The sequence below is a fragment of the Sebastes fasciatus genome, chromosome 16 (genome assembly GCF_043250625.1).
Source record: "Sebastes fasciatus isolate fSebFas1 chromosome 16, fSebFas1.pri, whole genome shotgun sequence".
NCBI classification, from domain to species: domain Eukaryota; kingdom Metazoa; phylum Chordata; class Actinopteri; order Perciformes; family Sebastidae; genus Sebastes; species Sebastes fasciatus.
In genome coordinates, this window is record NC_133810.1 from 30,246,955 (window position 1) to 30,266,970 (window position 20,016).

The following is a 20,016-nucleotide window of genomic DNA, read 5'->3' on the forward strand; positions in this document are numbered from 1 at the left end:
AATAATCTCATAAATTATCACATGGCATGATCATAAGTATATAAAGTTACACATTAAAAACACTGCTTGGTCAATTTACTAACAGCAGCTCAAACAAGATCAAAATGCCAAGCCATCATCATTAGAGTTAAGTAGAAGTTCTATATTTCACAGACATACACTCAAATCTGTCACGAAAATAAATCCATGGTGTATTACATGTGACCTCTGGTTGTTAAAAGTCGGAGCTTTTTTGAGGAGCACTTGAAGGCAGCACGGCTGCGTCGTCGTTTCCATGGTTACGTTGTTGTGAGGAAGCTGCTGACTGAAAACAGGTGAGTTACCTGAGCTCTTTACTCTCTGAATGCTTCATTAACACGACACATTCAGAGCTACATGTTGTCACTGTGAGTAGAAGAAGAGCAGTGGATGCTTTTAGGTACGTGTTTGAACTGAAATGTCTTGTTTTTAATGCTAACAGGTTATACAGCCTGCTGTATTCCCACAGGTGTGTATGGGGAAGAGAAAGCTGCTGTAATGAGTAACTATTCCTTTAAAACAATCATGCTATTTTACCTTTTTTAGACATTTTGACTTGTCAAACTCACTTGTAGCCCAATTAATACCATTAATGATGGCTGCAATCAATTTAAGTGTCAGTTCCAGGTTTATTATTTTTACTTTTCTGTCTATCACAAAGTCTGCCACAATAATATTCAGATTTGATTCAATATTAATACAATATCATATGTCCATTTAACATCTACTCACAAAAAGCAACTAAAATATGATTTGACAATTTTATTACTGAGCTCTTCCAGACATTTAAATGAAAAACAATCTATTCTTTTCAATACAAAATAATAAATATTAAGTGTGATAAATAAATATATGTGTCAATATTTTCACTTTGCATCAATGGTATTTTCATTGTTGATGATCGATGTATCGATCCAGATCAATGTATCTAAGAACAATTACAGGTAATATATTTCAAAATGTGTTCTAGCAAAATACAAAAAAGTGAAATGGGATCAACATGAATTCAACCTTTTAACATGTGGTTTTGAATACTGTTGTAAATAGTATATATTATTATTAAGCTATGTAATATTGATATTGTATTGTTGGGATAATTATACTTTACAATACTGATTTTGTCCATATTGTCCAACCTTTTAAGATATATTGTCTTTGCTTATAAAGTATCAATCAGAATTTTCAGTCATAAATGATCATTGTTGGAAGTTTATCACAATTTCAACATTAATGTCATTCTACATCCTACAATATTATAACAGTGCACTTTCTTGCTGTTCATCTTGTACAATTATCTGTTTATGTTTGTTGGTTGCAGAGTTTGTAAGTTTCCATCCTGCTGCAACCGTCTCCACTTCAATTCTGACAACCACACAGATGATCAGATCTTCATGAAGCAGACTGTCCACCTGCAACATAAAACATGGATAAAGGACTCAGACGTGAAAAGACGTCTCAAGTGTTGAAGACAGAGCATCTTTCTCCGAGACGAGCAGCTCTGGACCACCGGTGGGACTCTGTGGAGTCTGACACAGAGAGTTTGGCCCACGAGAGAGTTTACCAGCAGCAGCTACAAATGCGTATCGGCCGCCACGACCAAAACAAACCCACACTGCCTCAGAAGGAGAATGCTGACAGCTTGCAGCAGAGAGATGGAGAGGATGGAGATGTAACTGATGAAGAAATTGAAGATCATCAGATTTATGATAGTCTTGATGTAGCAGCACACCCCCATGGCAAAAGGAAGCCCATCCTGTTACAGACACAATATTTGGATGTACAAATGGATGACAGAGAAGGAACAAGGTAAGTTACTCAATTTCTGTATGTCAGGCAACTCATTTGGCGTTACAATTATGATATTCAGAGTAATATCAGGGCATACAGACCCAGCATCAGACAGTTCTCTTAACAAGTGTGTTCTGTTGCACATGAAAAAGCACCTAATAATGACATCAGGCTGTCATGAACACTAGGGCACTTGTGTAGGTGTTTTTCTTATTGTAAACAAACTTCATTAATGACCAAAACCAACAATATGTTAGTACAACTCTCAATACATTTGACCCATTTGGTTAAAAATGTAGTATATGGCTTCAAACGCAGCACAGACAGTGACATCTGGTGGTGTGTAAAACTCCCAGCAGCCCTTCAAGTCTGAGGTTGAAACACTACAACACCTCACTGATTTGAATGGCCTTAGTCTCATATGTGCAATTAAAGTCCCAGAAGCAAGCAGGTCTGTAATACTTTTGTTCAGAAGCACTGCATTAAATCTAGATGTACAATATGTTACAGTAAAATAATAAATGCTTTGTCCTAAAAGCCTCGATATAGCATATTTTTGCTGACACTAATAAATGTATCTTATTGGTGTAATTGAGGTGTCCACTGTGGGCTCATGTGTTTTAACTTCATGGTTGATATTTATGTAACATTTCTGGTTCCCTATTATAACACACCAAATCTGCTCTTCAGACATTTTTAATATATACTGCACCAAATTAAATGAGAACATTTGAGTTAATATGAAAGTCTAATCTCTCATTGAAGTGTCGAAAATTAATTTCTAGCAAGTTCTTAATGTTTTTTTATTGTTTAATTTGTCAAAATCTGCTAGTATGCATCAAACCAGTGTACCTCGCCTACTGTATCCCACAATGCAAAGCACTTAAACGGTACAGGCTATGGTCACAGCAGTGGCCAAAAACAGCTCGTTTCTTATTTTTTTGTAGCTATTTCATCACTAAATTCTCTTCTGCGAATTTTTTGGGCGATAAATGAACTGTGTAGATTTTGAATATTGACAATTTAACAAAAAATTTAAGGTGAATTGAAAATGTGCTCCAACCAGCAGCGTAACATAGTTGTGATTGGCCCCGGTGCAAATTTTTTTCTTGGGCCCTTTCCCCAAACACAAGTGCACGCTTGTGCACACGCAACCACTCCAAATTGCAAAGCAGACAATTGCTATGCCACCACGGAGAGGCTCACCATGCAACTCCCATCCTGCAAACCAGCCTCTGATGAGCAGCACGTCCATACAACCTACATCCATGGTCATGTACTCGTTGGCGCTTTCAGTCCAAAATGGCGACAGTGCTACCGCAACTAGCAGTTTCTTGATGTTTTTCCTCTTTGCTTCTTTACTCTTTGCTTCGAACTAGACAGGCCGGGAGGAGTGCATCTGGTCCGAACTCCGAAGGCCATCAGTTTTTGTAAAACTGCCGATATTCAAAATCTACACAGTTGAATTTTCAACTCAAAAAATTCCAGAAGTGACTTTAATGATGAAAAACATACCATTGTTCAGACCAGGTAGCCTATACCTTCGGACTGCACAATCCCGGGCCTTTCTAGTTCGAAGCTCAAGTTAGCATCATACCTACCTTTAGCCTTTAGAAGCCAGTAGCCAATCAGAGGCAGAGTATAGGGTCGGTTCTTCCCGTAAGTCATACCCTCGTGGGGGCACGCTCATGTGATTGGCTGAAAAGAAAACATCTGATTGGCTACAGATGATTCCCTGTTGTGGAGAGAGTAATTTATATATATAAATCACAATATACATTTGTGAATCCTTCTGTGTGCATTCATTAATATTGGGACTGATCTGACTCCATACAGTCGCACTGTTGTGGTTCAATAATGATCGAGGGTCACTTATGTTTATATATTTTTTCCCATTTAATTATTGTTCTTTTTGGACCAAATCTATTTCAAATGTAAATGATACATTTGGTGTCTGAATTATGCTGTTTTTTATCTATATTAAAATAGTAATTATTGAAAGAAAGAAGAGAAACATCTCTATAACAGGTGATTCCAAACATAATTTGATTCACACAGAATACTAGTTGGTTTTGGCCTTTGACAGAATTAGTTGAAGGATAAAAGAAATAAAGAATATCACCCAGTTTATCTCCAGAATACATGTGACCATAGCGTTATGAAGTTTGGCCAGTAGATGGCAGTAATGTATATTAGTAATTGCTAAAGGACTGAAGGTAATATTTCTTGGTGAAAAAATATAAAAATATTTTTTTGTTATGTTTTGATTACATTATTGGCTGTGTAGCCTTGTGCATCAAAATAATTCTATAAACATGTGGCATTATATAAGCTATTCACCGTGATGAGATTTGTGCCCGACCTTGTTCAATTTGCCTATTGAACTAGACTGTCACTTTCACTGTCTCTGACAAATTAATTGAAATTAAGCAGATAATAGTGCTGCTTAGATGGAATACAGCATGGAGAATGGCAGCAGCAATCAAACCTTTTACTTTTAAACAGTACACGGATGATAAAAGATAAATAGCCCTCATTCATCACTTAACAATGAAGTGGTGTCAGTTATTTAATGAGATGCAGGCGCCCATGGTACATTGTAGTGAAAATGGCCTAATTCAGGTGCTTTCAGAATGACCGCTTTCATTTGAGGTAAATTAGATTTTTGTTTTGTTTGGGTGGATCACAATAAGTGGTCACTCGTGGTCCATTAACAAGGATCATTGTTGCTGAAAGGGAGATCTCTCTTTCTCTCTTTTGAAGGAGCAGAGGCAGGATCTATGGCGAGAACAACACCACATCTGTTTTTGTGCTCTTGTCGACTCGTACCGTTGTTTCCCCCCTTCTCTCTCCAGCAGACACAGCCTGATAGTCATTTCCCTCCAAAATAGAAAAGGGGCATTCTCCATTTTCCCGTCATTAACCCGCGCAAATTGATGCCCACCAAGTGTGGGTCCGCTTCCAAAGTACATTGTTTCAGAGGAAAATGACCATGACATATTCTCACAAAAGGCTCCATTTCATAGAGCCAAGGCAGTGGACACAGTCCCATTCCCATCATCATGTTCTCATAGTCCTCGCCGCTGCCTCCTCAAAGCGGATAAGCCTTTTCACACATTGCCATTGCATAGTTTGCAAACCCAATGGGCATTCCTCATTCAAGCAAAAGATTCCTATTTAGGCAACTCCATTCATTCCTCTTAACTATGTTTTACACCTACCGCGCTCAAAACGTTGCAAAAGGATATTTGAGTATGGTCCGTTTTTTCATCTTCCCATTCAGCGTTTGTCACAATATTTCACAGGCTTTTGTATTTAGGTGTCTGTATCTTGGGCAAGAAATATTAGGCTGCGGTGTTTTGCCAGTGTTGGGAGGCATCACGTTGAGCTGCATGTTGTCTATAATGCATTCTCCAACTTGTTTGAGTCTGAGTCATTAGAGAGACATCCCTTACCCTTTTGGCCTCATCGAAGTGAAGGGCCCTACACCTAGGCAACCCCCCCCCGACGCACAACATAACGGTAGGAGAATTAGGCTCCCCTCGTCCTCCCAGTAAGCACAACAAAGAGGCTCTCTGCTATTTATTTTAATGAGATCTTTTCATCACCATCAGAAAGAGCATTTTAGCCTGCAATTTTCAAGCCATTTCATAAGCTGAAAATTGCCGTTTGTGAACCATTCCCCCGCTAGTAGCTCTCAAATATACTCTCATTAGTGAGCCTGGAGGTGAAAATACGAAAATTATCTGTAAATACAGGCACATAATCCCCCTCATCTGTTTCAATTTCAGGAGCCTCTGATAAGGCCTAGCGCTCTTTGTTTGAGCACATCATCATTCTAATAATGGTCTAATGCCTCTTGTTCCTTTAACCTCTAAGTAAGGCCTATGTGACATTGAGATGTCTGTAAAACTTCCTCTGGATATGGAAATGTCATTATAAAGCTGCTACCTGCAATGAAATCAATTAGCAATAATATGATTGAGACTATATGAATATATTCTTTGATCATTTAGTTTCTTATCTCCCATTTGCCTAATGGATTGAGTTTAGCCATTATAAAGCTATAACTTAGTGATACTGCTAGTTGTAATGAACATATTATCATTATTGTCTTTCTTTAACTTCGCAGCCAGCTGCTCACTGACGATGCCTACGATGACCTCCGCTATGACCCCAACTGGAGGACCAACCTGAGGGGAGCTGGCAGCTTCATCGAGAGTCCACAGGTTTATTATTACCAAGTCCCTAAAGAGAAATCCAGTGCGTCATGTGATGACAGACAAGGACTCGTAATAAAAGGAGGATACAGATACATCGTCGACACAAGTCCAGCTGTTGTGGTGACTCCTCATGTGGCCGGCGAGGAGTCTGACCAGCCGTACCGCCTACACTCACAAGAGGGTCAGACCAGCTCAATAACATCTCGCCACTGTCACAGCCACGCTTTACAGCTTAGATCACCTGAGGCTGAGTCATCCTGCATGTTCAATGAAAATGAAAGTGACAAAAGTTTACTGAAAAGATCCAGAAAGAAGCGTAAAGATAGTTGTGACAGTGCAGGGGAACATATCAGCAGGCCTCCTGAGCTGACCACCGATATACACGCTATGTACATCCAAGAATGTAAGACCGACTACCTGCAAGAACTGAGACGCACGCAAAGAGGACAAATGAGCACATCCACACCTCCCAAGGTTTTAGTCAACAAAAAGCTAGAAAGACCGACAGAGGACATAGTGGAACGCAACAAAATAACCCTGGGGCGCAACGCATGCAAGTATGGCTCCTATGCAAGCGTGCATGCACTTAAGCAGGAGACGCCTCATAATGTCAATAAGGTGTGTATATGATTTTCAGTTTTCTCAAACAGTAACATCTGCTTATGGTTAGAATCGCAGGCTGAAACAGGTTGCAATTACAGAAACAGACACCAGGAGCTGCACTAACATTGATAATGATTCTGGGGGCTGCCGAGCTTTTGTTACACTTACAGACTTAAGATTCGGTTTCACTGGGGACACACTGATGGAAATATTGGAATGAAATATAAAATATATTTGTTTTAAATTCCAGTTTGAACTGTGACGGTTTACAGTTTTTGAGTTCTGTCCCATGGCCTTGTTTGGTGATGGACAGATTAACTATATCTATTACTGGCCTTTTTGAGTGACCTTTTTTTATTCTAAAATTGAGGTTGTTTGTTTTGGAGCTGAACAAAGCAGATTCTGGTTGTCGTTATGGTTGAGATATAAGGCACTAACAGCAAGTCTGTTGTGTATTTAGGCAGCAAGTATAACTTTTGTACTATTAACAAATGAACATGATAGTGATGCGGTATGTTTTTGCAACATTCACTAACAGTATTAAGATGTTTTAAACTCAGAGGTCAGGTCTGGGGCTTGTTAGTGCACATGCACATGCTGTTGTGTCTTTATATATTTCAGAGATCTGTATTTACGGTGCACTCAGGTGATAAGAAAAGTAGCCAAGTGTCGGTATATTTACTCTTGAAAGCGTATTCTGATGTCGGAGACATTATTAATGGGCAGTTGCTTGAATGCAGCTTTTCCCCTGAGCAGAATATTGGCCTTGATTGTTTGCTTCTTTATTTTTCCTTCTGCATGAGCCGAGCTTATATTAGTAATATTATTGCTATCTATATGTCTTTTATTGTCATCTCAGACAACTAAGAGAAATATCCTATGATGTTTGCCCTGACCCAGTCTGGGAAATTAATTTGGCAGAGGAGCCATAGCTGTTTTCATCTGCCTTCTTCTCCACCATATGAAAAGAGCCATGTCTGGCTATGCAGTGCTTATTATGAGTTGATGTGTACAACAAGAACATCAGAGACGCATGGTTACCAATAGGCTCTTAGACATCCCTGCACCTGGCACAGTGGCATAATTGGTCGGGATGGCCCGCATTCCCTATTTGTTGGGCCACAAGACTGTTTGCTGGCTATAATACCCCCCCAACCATCTGAGCCCCAGCCCTCCACAATGTCTCATATCATCACCATTTACATAGTCAAGAGCCGTTAGCTTTGTGCAATGGTAAACAGAGCCAGAGCCTTTCCCTCTCCCGAACCCTTGTGTTTTGTCATTTCCCTCTGAATTCGCTTATTAGTTTTCCATAGCCCGGTCTCCCCAAAGACGTGTCTTACTTAATGGGGGACATAGGGCACAAAAGAAGGGGCACCAATTTGCATGTAGTCTATTTCCTGTTTCCTATTTCATCATAAGATTAATCTATGAATTGGGTGTGTTACGGCAACAATACAGTGTATCAACAAAGCGGATCAGAAACAGGCTTAAATCAAAGCCTTTTTTTAAAACCATATTTTAGAAACAGACTCGCCAAAATAAAATAATATCTATGTAAAAACTGCATTTCATTGGGATTAACATGCTGACAGGGACAATGAACTTGGACAGTTTTATTTTCACACACACTAAATGAAATATTGAAGATCAAAGAAGTAACACGTGATCGTTTTGTTATCTTCTACCTTCAGTATTAGATTTTGGGAAATGTAATATTAAAGGTCAGAGAGAGAAACTTTTCATAATTAGGATAACCACACATCTTATATCACAAAGCTTGCCGTGCTTCCTCCCGCTCTTCCTTATCTGTAGCTCCTTGCAAAAGATAGCAACACTCAACATGTACAAATCACATCAGTTTCACAAATCAATATGTGTCCAGACAAGCCAGTTGCTCCGAGGCCCCTTTTAAAATACCCCCATTTGGTCTTTTGAAGAGTGCGGCCATCTGAAGGCAACTTGTGATAATTAGACGTGTTATTAAATGTACACAATTCCCTAATGCAGCAAGTGTTTAGCTCGGCCAAGTGGCATAGTGGCAATGATTGGCTTCATCGGGGCTCGGGTCCTCCTTTGATAAAGACAGAAGTAGCAGATCAATCTTCTGCTATTGCACTCACCCCTTAGAGTCCCTACTCCTCTCGCAGGCCCTCACTTCAAAGCCAGGGCCACATAATGTACAATCTTTTAATAGCTTTAGACCAAAGCTCTGGGGAGCTCTCTGCCACTGTATACCCTGCCTCAGTCTAAACACCTAATCAAGATTACCTGGGCCGGCCACAATAGCAGCTAAATGCAATTCAAGATCCACAGCCCCCTTTGAAGTCTTCATTGCGAAAAGCAGATGTTTCCCGGGTACAGGAGGTAATACAACTCGCAGCAATTGCCAGACTTTGTTGTGACATCGTCTCGCAGAGAAGCAATTACGAGCCTCCCAATTTAGTAAAAAAGATATTACACAGCTTACCGGGCTCAAAATGCAATACAGGCTTGGTCATTTGCTCCAACTGATTGGGATGTTTATAATGGGTGACAAAAGGCAATGGCAGGGGGAATGGGTAAAGGTGAGAGGCGCAAAGTGTGTACACTGCTGGATACCCAGTAGTCACTGACACCTGCTCTTGATCTTAAAACGACTTCTCTATCCTCACTGATCATCTGTAATGGCACCCAAATGTCTAAAAGTCTCTCTGTCGTTTCAAAAAGATCCCCCTATTTGGTTGGTTAGCTCATGTATGGCTCAGTTAATTACCAAAAAATGGACTCAAAAGCTAGAGACAGAGGAGCATGCAGCTCACACATAGAAACAGAATAAAGTCTAGGTGGTGCCATGAATTCTTCTTAGCATAATAGTAGCATCTCAGCCTATTACTGTAGATGCAATCACATCTTATTGATGGATATGTTACAACTGGATCCACTCATTCCATGTGACCTTCACCTATTCAAGCTCCCAGAATCGGTGGCATTCAGTGGAAAAGTCTTCAGCGTGTCAATACCATCGATCCACTCAGATGGTCCTCTGCCACTGAGGGGAGTCCCGAAGTTGACTAAATGATTTTCATTACAGCATTAACAGAACATATTTCCACGCCACAAACGGGTACATTAGGAACAACTGCAACCGTAAATTGATGTAATACGACGTGGTCAAATAACGACAGACATTGATAGCAATGGATGCAGTATTGATACCTCTGAGTAGATGTAGTTGTGTAGGTTGGTCCCAGTGTATAGACGTAGTTCAACATTGTTCAGTATCAGCATGTTGCTTTCTCTTTGTGTTCTGTCTGAAGGTGCATGCAGCTCTTAAGGAGACGGCCAGTGCAGAAAGTCAAGAGGACAGTTCAGACCCCGAGCTGAAAACACAACAGTTGAGGGTAGGACTTTTCACTTGGTTGACATGTCAGCTCAAACAGTAGGGAGACTAGCACCGTGGCTTTTAATTTCCTAAAGGGAATGTGGACACAATGACTGATGCTGGTGTTGCACTGGGGTTTGCCAGGGATGATTTAAAAAAATAAATAAATAAAAAAAGAGGAGTCGGAGTGAAAATAGAGAGGATTGGAGAAGCATTATCATTTTGAGCACTTGAGCAGCCACCTTGACGCTGCCAAGCAGATGAGAATACATATTTTCCCACTGGAATGGGCAAAGCTGATGTTTGCTAAATCAGCGGCATTAGATGCATGATGTTATGTTTCTCTATCTGAGCAGGGACGATGCTCACTCGCTCACAGACTAAATAATTTGGTGAGATCATGCACAGAAGAGCTCCAGCTCTTCTCACACTTGGGAATGAATTGCGCCTAGCTCATGTTTGTCCGTTGTTGTTGTTTTTGTGGTGTGAATTGGTAGATTTAGAGGTGATGCTTTGTGCTCCACACCACCTTCAGAAATAGGCCAAGCTATACTGTGCATGTTAGCATATCTCACAGAAATGCAGAGGATTTAAAAAGTCAACATTCGCAGCAGCGGTGTTTGCATATGATGATGACAAAATTAGATCTGTAATTAGAGTTTGTTTGCTGGTATTAAAACACAGTTTTTGGGGTTTGGTTTGTAGCTTTTTGTAGAAAAACACGTTATATGCTGGGGTTTTGCCATATGTTGGGGTTTTATGAATTAACACCCCTGTGCACTGAAGTCACTAAATCCTTTAAATCAATCCTGTCTATTTCAGAACCCTTTTATTGCTCTGACTTTCTACATCAATGAAACATTTTTTATCCTCCAACTGTTAATCCTACTCTAACCCCAGGTCACCCAGATCAGAGACGGGAAGAAAGCCCAGCGGAAAGAATACCCCAACCCCCCCGAACAGGAGCAGCAGCAGCAGCAGCCCCCTGCTCTGGAGGTCAAAGCTGAGTGGGGAGACTGTCTGAGCTCCCTATTTGCAAGACCGGCCGCCGTTGCTCAGCCAAACCCCCAGAAGACAACTTCATCGCAGGCTTTGCTCCCCACCATCCACCTCAGCATCAACCTCAACCCTTCATCCCACGTCCTTCCATTAATCCAGCAGAGGCGCCGGGATGACATCATCCATTTAGCATCTCCTCCTGGTTGTCCTCATTGGAGCCCGGCGTCTGAAGTTCAACTTCGCTTGTCCCCCGGATGTCAACAAACAAATTCAGGAAAGTCCTCCCAGACGTCTCAGAAAGGGGTAGACGCACATCTTCACCATCAGAACCTGGAGAGTAGCCCCGAACGCCCCGAACGCTGGCAAAGGTGAACCATTCATACTGTTTTTTTTTTTACCAAAGATGAGAAAGATATTAAATTTTAAGGATCTCATTGGGAAAATTGGATCACTGCAGCACCAAATAATAGAATTCAGATACAAAAAATAGAGCAAATAAGGTTAAAAAACAACCAACAAAATACTGGACAATAGGGTTGTGTATTGGCAAGAATCTGGTGATACGATACGTATCATGATACAGGGGTTACGATTCAACGCAGTCAGGTGATATATTGCGATTTTTTAAATCTAATTTTAGGAAAACTGTCTCAGTATAAAGAACACTTCACCATATGCATAAAATCGGAGTAAAAAACAAGTCGAATTTGTGTATGCAATCAGAACAGTGTGATCTGCATTTATCACAGACCTTGTAAAATCCAACATCATAGCACTACTTTGAGAGGACACATACACTGAGAGGATGCATCTCTTTGCAACTGAAATAAAGTATTGACTAACCTGTAAACTATAAGTTACGATATTCATAATATTGCGATATTTGATTTATTGATATTTTCTTACACCCCCTGGGCAATAGTGAAATAATATCACAAATGACAGCATACTTGTGATTTATGTAAAATGACTAGTACTGAGGCAAAGGAAATTAGTCTGATACACCATATGAAAATGAATAAGAATATATAATATATGAAATGTCTATTATCATGGGACTCCTCAGTATTTATCCACCAATAACTTTGTGTTTTCAGGGCATTAAAGTGGCCATTATCCTGTGAAGGGGACGACCACCAGAAGTGTCCAAATGAGGTTCACACTAACAAATTTACACAAAACCTCCCCAGGTCACCCACCAGCACGTCGTCACTGGGCTCGGGCTCCTACACAGTCGTGCCGCCTATAGGAAAGTCACTGACAGGAAAGGAGCCTGAGCCGAGCCCCGGTGTGATCACAGACTGCCCCGTCCAGAGCGGCAGCAGCTCGGACGGATACCTGGCTCAGATGGAGAAACAGAAGCAGCTGAGGGCGAACGTCACTTACAAGGTTGGTGTGTCCTAAACGGAGGGATAGGTGTTTCATCGACTGTAGAACAGTTATATTTGTGTTTCATCAGTGTCTGTATGTCTGTAATCTAATCTGGGATGTCACACAGATACAAATGTTTGTTTCTGTGGCTAAACAGGGCTCAAGGGCTACAAAACTCACTACTTAATAATTTCAGTTAGAAAAAATAAGAACTCATTATGCAGTTTCACCTAACAAAAGTGACACGTGAATTCTTCAATTGAGTGGCATTCCCCTTTAATCCCCACGTACACGAGAGGTTACACAAATAAATGCCCCTTTGAAGTCCCTGAATAATCCCCTCAGCTGTCTCCATGCAGGGACAGCTTAATCCAGCAGGAGTGTTCTGGTGACTAAGGGCACAAAACATCAGGTTAATTGTCTAGCTCCACTAAGCTACACTTAATTGCTATAAGATGATGACTATATAAACCACAGGGCTGCAGGCTCTGAAAAGCCATTTAAAGATGTGTTAGAGGATAAGGTGATTAGAAGGGAGAGTCTGTGAGGTGCGGGGCCACTAAAGATGCCCATTTGCATTTAATGATTTGGCTGTTATTGTTTTTTTTTCCCCTCTCCTTTGGTTTGCCAGGCTGAGATGGGTCCTGAAGTGACTCAGCCATGTGCAGGGTATATTTAAATACAGGTGATTATCGCACAAATACTTTTTGCTGCACTAGTTAAATCTCACTCGGGAAACTAACCCCAGCATTGACGCAAACTGACTTTGGTCGCTATAGTGCATGAGACAGGTAATCTGAAAAAAATCATGTGCCTCTGTGTCCTCCGGTGCTCCTAACGGCATCTGCAAGGTTTCACAGACTGGAGGAAAACAACCAATTAGAGATGATCTGGAGTCTGTCGTCTATGAGAGCCACGAGTCAATCACTCGTAAACTCTTACCAAACGGTCAAACTAGGCAGCGCTGATCAAATATGAATCAATATTCTGTTACTATAATGCCTATTTCTCTCCTCAGATGTTTTTTAGAAACATCTTGTAGTGTACTGTTTAGCTGTAAAATGAGAAAGTTTGTGACCCGGCAACCATGTTGAGATCAAGTTGAGGAAATACCAAGCTCCGCCAACCAGCCAATAGGAACGCTCTCTCTCTCTGAAATGACCTGTGATTGGCCAAAGTCTCCCGTATTACGGCGACAGAGCCATGAGGAGGTGCAGAAGTCACTTGAATTTCAATATGCTGAAAGGTTAAAATGGCATTTTTGCCTAATGATGCCAAATAAAAGGTTGCCTACTGAAGCTTGCACGGCAGCTGGATTTTCGCGATATCGCAGGATCACAAGATCACACAAAAATCTATCTGTAATGCGTCAGGTTAGCTTTGAGTGCCGTAATACAAGCAGGTCTAGACCGTACTCTACAGTTTAGAGACCCAACCAGAGATCCCCCATGAGCATGCATTCTTATGTATAGTGGTATCATATTTATTGTTACATCAACTAACAATCATACTTTCTAGCCTTTCTTGGGTCTACCTAACTCAATTAAGTGCTTAGAGTTGTATCCACCCTGCAGTCTTCACATATTCCTCCCCTGGTGCCCAACGCTCCTCCACCCCCCTGACCTCCCGTCTCTCCCACCATGTTAGCCATCATGTCTGACGAGATTACAGGCTCAATTTGTAAAGCAGTCTTGCTGCAGAGCCTGGGCATGAAAGCAGATGAGCGTGACTTAGGAGTTGGAGAGAGAGAGGGGAGAGGGCTCGGAAAGAAAGGTACCCTGTTGTGTCCGCGGCCAATCCTACTTCCGAAAAGCAGCCAGTAAAATCTGGAATGATTAGCTCCCTTTTGTCTGGGGCAGCTTGTGGATTGCATGTACCAATTCACACATGGTCCCACACACACACACACACACACACACACCATCATCACCATCACCATCACAAGGAATGGATATACAGTACATATTTGTGTCTTGCCAGTATCCCTTCAACTTCAGCTCACCATCAATGTCCCTGAGGGAAAGTACTTCAGTATCATATCGAAGCCTAAGAAGGAAACACTGCATGTGATGTAAATACTTTAAAAGCTCACACACTGTACTCGTTATACGTTTTGTGTCATGTTATTTAACTTTGGTCTTCCATACAACCACTGGTAGACACAAACTGATGTAAAGTAAAGTAATGTTTCTGTCATTCACTGTCCTGGTCATCTACCGCTTCATTTTGTGTTGTTGCCACAAATCAACAAGTTGGTCGGAGCTCCATCTTACTACTACTTTTATGTTTTTCAAATCATGCTAAAATCATATATATCTTACTATCATAAAACCCTGTGGTTGGTTTGTTTGCTGGTTGTTGTTTCACACCACAAGGAACCGCACCAGAGTCGGCTTGGAAGCGGACTGAGATCACCTTGTCATGCAGTCTCGGTTCAGTCGTTTGGCCGGCGGCCCAAATGAACCGTACTGTGGCAGCCGCCCGTTCTCTGGTGTTTGCTGTCGTTTCCCTTTTCCCGGGTGTTTTTTTTTTTGGGTTGAATTGCTGAGTGATTGGAGGGTTATTCAGTTCACCTGTTGCAGGGTGTGGGGGACTGGCTCTTAATTGATAGTTGAGAGCAGCTTGGTGCGTTCCCCTCTCGGCCAATCAGGGTGTGACGACGCCCTTTCTGTAGGGCTTAAGAGAGGTGGGAAATTGCACACTCAGTGTCATTCTGATCTCTCCTTCACTAACTGCAACATATATTATCAGCCAAGCCAGAAACTCTGGTCTGTTTTAGGCCCTTTTGAGATTCCTGTGCTCGTTTGTGTTTTGCTGACTGAGAGAGTGTCGACCATCCTAGTTGGGGAAACACAAAATAAACACCCTTCAATGAGGTTACCTGCATTAGGACGATTAGGTGCTATTCGTGCAAGGATCTTGCTTTGCCTCATGATCGCCTAGCGCCTGCAGACTTTATTTTGTTATTCTATTCATTTGTTGATTTTCACTGAAACCCCTTTATACCCATTTATTTTGGTCATTTGGGGAAACTTTAAAGGAGGATAAAAGGAAAAATAAAAAACAATATTTTAGTTTTCTTATTTGTTTTTTATCGAAGAGGCATTTGTTCATTATTATAATTATTATTATTAAGGAGGCGTTTTATTTTGTATTTTTATGTGGATGGGAACTGGTTCTCAAACTTCTGCCTGATCAACTGAAGTCTGGGGGAATGAGTACCGCCACAGTACTAACTGGGCAAACGGACCTGAGTTTGTTTTAACCGAACCAAGCAGGTTCAGTGTGAAAGCAGTATTAAATTTCACGGCAATTCATCCAATAGTTAGATATTTCAGTCTGGATCGGAGTGGCGGACCGACCGACATTGCCATCCCTGGAACCACGTCACTAGAGTCGCTGGGTGTGAAGCATGAAACTGAATCAGGCTTTATCATGTCAAGAACCCCCCAAATACACATGATGCACATGAGGTCACCTTGCACCCATTTGATCAGATTGTTTCCATACATCTCTATACAGCAGTGTACCTCATCCATGTGCAGTATATCAGCAGTTGTGAAAATTCTCCTCAAATTGCTGAGCCCTTTCTGGAACCTTCTTATAGTGCATTTATCAGAGTTTCTGTTTGTTTCTGCAAGCTGCTAGAGACACGGTCAAACAAGAAGGACGGAGTGTTACTAAATGTTTGGTGAAGACAGTGTCACTCACATTGAGGCGCTGTCTCGCCGTGTTGTCTGCTATAGGCGTGTATCTATCATTTGGTGTATTATTAGGCATTTGAACCCAATGAGAGACAACAAAAATTGATCAAAATTGCAGTCGGGAATTTATTGTTTATGCCGCGGTGCCATTTTGACAGCAATCAAAACAAATAGAGTTCAGTTCAACAAAAGGTCAGCTTCAAATTAAGGAATCAAAAATGTCACTTGATGTTTGATAGCACATCATCAACATCTCTCTCTCTCTCTCTCTCTCTCTCTCTCTCTCTCTCTCTCTCTCTCTCTCTCTCTCAGGCGTATGGTCTTAAAGACTACAAGCAGCTGAAGCCAGATATAAATCTTGGAGGCCTGGGTGCTGACTACACAGCCATTGAAAAGACAGTAAGTACTGACCTTTAACATCAGTCAGTGTCATATCAGCAGACATTGATGGCAGTCACTGCCCCACCAGTTTGTGTTATAGGTTGGTTAATTAAACAGAAACTGCACACAAATAGATTAAGATATAGCTGGATTATGTATGAGCCTGAAATAATCAACATGGCTGTGAATGTTTTGGGGTATTGGTGAATATTATTTGGTCATATACTGCTCTTGGGGTTTTGGAGGGTGGTACCATATCCTGTATTTTGGTTTGCAGTCACTGATAGCTCAGACCTGAAATGTTATTCTTGGTAATGTGGAAAACATCCAGAGCGTTCTTTACCTCACACTGGGATCCTTAACATCCAGTAAAAACTCAGACTTGGCTCATTTATCAGGGTCATATGTAGGTAAGCTGAGAAATCGTATCATAAACAAGATGAACAAATTCCTAAATGATAAATAGACCCTACACAAGATACACACACCCAGCTCTGCATGTGGCCACAGAAAGGTGTTTCTGCACTTGGCAGCCCATCTTCTTATTCCCATCACATATGGAAAAGGTGTATGTAAGCAGGGCAATTTTGCCACCAGAAACATTTCTCTTGACAAACAGTAAATAAGCTCAAAACAGAAAGCTAAAAGAAACCGTAGTATTGACACACATCTGCCCCCGTAGCTTCCATGTCAGCTGTTTTATATGCATGTATCCACCAGCTTTTCAGCTATATAAGGTAGAAAGGAATCTATAGACTAGCGTACATCTATATTTCAGAGCCTCTCCGACCTTTAGTCATTTTTTCTAGCCCCAAAATAGAAGATGATACAGAAGAACAAAATACAAAAGCTGCCCTACCTGCCAGGATATTGTATTAATTTGCTTTTAGGCAATATCAGCAGTAAGGAGTGACTCACAGAAAAAAATAAATATGATTAGAATTAGTTTGGACAAACACGATTAGCTGTCTCTCAGTCTGCCTAAATCCTGATGTCCGCTAGTGTCGGTGTGTCTCCGCTGACCCTCAGAGTTCATCATTTAAAGGCCCCCATGCTGCTCCACAGATAACATAACATTTACAAAGCAGATGAGAGCACCCCTAAGAAGTTAAGTGCTTTGTGTATCTTTTGTTAATCCCCACAGTTGTAGAAAGCGAGCATGTTTGGCCAATTTACACTAGATTGAACCCATCTCCCGGTCCAAGCCTATTAGTGAATGATATGTGTAAATGTTGATAGGCCCGCTGAATGGCTCGCTGTGTTTGGTTTTGTTGGGCTGCGTGGAGAGGCTCTGCCGGGGGGGGGGGGGGGATGCACAAAGAGAAAGGCCTTAAGGGAGAAATGGCTCAGTTAATTAAACCCCCTTTTATAATCTGCTTCTATTTCTCTCTCACTCCCTCTCTTCACTCTCTCTTCACCGTCATCATGCTGAGAAAATCAAACGACAGAAGCTGTATTCAAATGTGATCCGCGAGCAGAACAAAAAGATAAGTAGGATTCCCTTTCTGCTGGCCAAGGATCCGGAAGGGGATGACAAGAAAGTTCCCAGGATGAAGGTTTGTGTGTGTGTGTGTGTGTGTGTGTGTGTGTGTGTGTGTGTGTGTGTGAGAAACATAGCACATGTCTTTTTCACAACAATCATGTGTGCTTGTGGTTGTTTGAGAGAGACAAGTTGTGATTGCAAAATGACAAAGAACGAGTGTATGAGATTCAGGAGAATGTCATACAGGCTTCCAACCTGTTAGTGAGTTATCTGGAGCAGAACATAGTTGATGCTGGATAACTGGTGCCGTCTGCAGCAGGTTAGCAAAACACCATTATTCATAAGGGTCAAATACTGTAAGAGTATTGCATGATGAATAGCTTACTGTATGTGTGCTAGGCTCGATAAACCTATAAGAGAAGTCTCATTGTTTGTCAGTAGGGTATACTGGGTGTTACGACCAGTGAGGTTTTGGACCCAAATGCAGACACAGACAACGGCGTGGAAGTTGAACAATGAGCTTTATTGCAAAAAGCATAAATGTGAAAGGAATGAGGGAATGTCGAGGCTGGGATTGAGCAGGACAGACAGACAGGCAATGATGATCCTATAGGCACAGGAGAATAAACGTTAGTGAACAAGAACAAGCTCAATGACTAGGAACAAGAACTCAGAATATAGAATATGCTGAAACTACCACTCGGGTTGAGTCAACGAGTGACTGGAGAACCGGGGTATCTATACTGTGGTTGATGATTAGATGGCAGGCAGCTGTGCAGGTTCGTCAGGTGAGTTGATTCTCATGTGTGACGCTATAAATGATCATGAGTGAAACCCAGGTTGACCCTGGTGCTCTTTATTAGGCTTCTTCAGTTTAGTGTTTTACTCGATGTCAGGATCCTCTAGGAGTGATGTCATCTTTCCAGACAGTTGATTGGTTAGTAGATAAGCTGATTACACATTTTGATTTGATCTTCTGAACTTCACTTGCTCCGGTGCAGGTTAGCCAGGCGGGCATGTGTTACCATGGTTATAGCTCACCAACCCACTAATCTCACTTTGTAAAATTCACATGAATTCTCAAGTTTTTAAATGTTTCACTAAATGAAATCCATTAACAGTTATGTAATCAGCGATGGAGAATTACACATAACATGTACTGTATTATATTTTAATGTATCAGTAAAGTTATATACCCATGAAATGTACCTTTTACTGTACTTTACATACTCATACATACGTGGATTTCTCTCTCTCTCTCTTTCAATTGTAGGCATTGGAATATGCCAAGACCATAGCCAAACTCCCTGTACAGTCTCAACCAAAACAGAGACAGAAACACCAGTCTGGAGTCTTCACTGAGCACGCTCCATACTTGGAGGGCCTGGACGACCTCCAGCTGGCCACACTGGAACTCCTCAGAAAACGTCACGAAGAAGAAAAGCAGGCGGTGGCACTCTTCAGAAAACTACATGCTGTCTGAGACGAGGTGCAATTTGCTTAAACAGTCCAAGGAAGCCGTGCTGTCGTAGATGTGTTTAGTACACAACAACATGCTGCCTCATTAAATTTGCTAGGACCAGTGTCCCATCAACATTCATTACCACATATATCTTAACACATTTCACCTCAGCTGTGTTGCTATTAACACAGTGTGTCACCAGGTCAGAAATTCATTGGATAACTTATTTTCTAGTGTTTGTTTTAACCATAGACCGTCTATTGATTGTTAAAGGAACTGCACTTTAAAGCACGTTGGCATTGGCTATACACCACTCAGCTGTAGTTACTGGTTCCTGCTTAAGTCTGAATTAGGCTGCATTCACACCAAATCAGGCGTTGCGGTAAAAACGCCAGACAGTCCTCCTTTTCAGTTGAATGTGGGTAGTGCGTTTGGGCTGCGGCGGTAAGGGGCCGGTTGAGAGTTGAAAAAGTTGGAGAAAGGCAACCCAACGTCACGCTGCAGTAGCCAATAACGTAACCGGCCATCAGTGGGCCATTCAACTCAAATGGACCATTTAAGTGAAACTCCCACACCGCAACGCCTGATTTGATTTGGGACGCAGCCCAACAGTTCTCCAT

General features: G+C 41.5%; 1 protein-coding gene across 4 annotated transcripts; it reads left to right on the forward strand.

The window, feature by feature from the left end:
• The first annotated feature begins 233 nt into the window (after window positions 1-233).
• Window positions 234-19,519, forward strand: jhy (junctional cadherin complex regulator). 4 transcript variants are annotated; one of them, XM_074612049.1, is made up of 8 exons: window positions 1,421-1,824; window positions 5,939-6,647; window positions 9,932-10,015; window positions 10,897-11,363; window positions 12,186-12,384; window positions 16,383-16,468; window positions 17,878-18,007; window positions 19,208-19,519. In XM_074612049.1, exons 1-8 carry the CDS (start codon window positions 1,442-1,444, stop codon window positions 19,415-19,417), a joined length of 2,268 nt encoding a protein of 755 aa, XP_074468150.1. In that variant the 5' UTR covers window positions 1,421-1,441; the 3' UTR covers window positions 19,418-19,519. The 4 variants fall into 4 exon arrangements, with proteins under 4 accessions (XP_074468148.1, XP_074468147.1, XP_074468149.1 ...); XM_074612047.1 differs by lacking the exons at window positions 17,878-18,007; window positions 19,208-19,519 and adding an exon at window positions 234-314 and having other exon boundaries at window positions 1,337-1,824; window positions 16,383-16,864; XM_074612046.1 differs by lacking the exons at window positions 17,878-18,007; window positions 19,208-19,519 and adding an exon at window positions 267-418 and having other exon boundaries at window positions 1,337-1,824; window positions 16,383-16,864.
• The last annotated feature ends 497 nt before the right edge of the window (window positions 19,520-20,016 follow it).

What these genes read in the sequence shown, in the direction of transcription:
- jhy (XM_074612049.1), top strand. Translation starts at nt 1,442, where the DNA reads ATGGATAAAGGACTCAGACGTGAAAAGACGTCTCAAGTGTTGAAGACA. An exon ending in GATGACAGAGAAGGAACAAG is followed by an intron (nt 1,825 to 5,938) that starts GTAAGTTACTCA and finishes TTAACTTCGCAG; the next exon opens with CCAGCTGCTCACTGACGATG. An exon ending in GGGCGAACGTCACTTACAAG is followed by an intron (nt 12,385 to 16,382) that starts GTTGGTGTGTCC and finishes TCTCTCTCTCAG; the next exon opens with GCGTATGGTCTTAAAGACTA.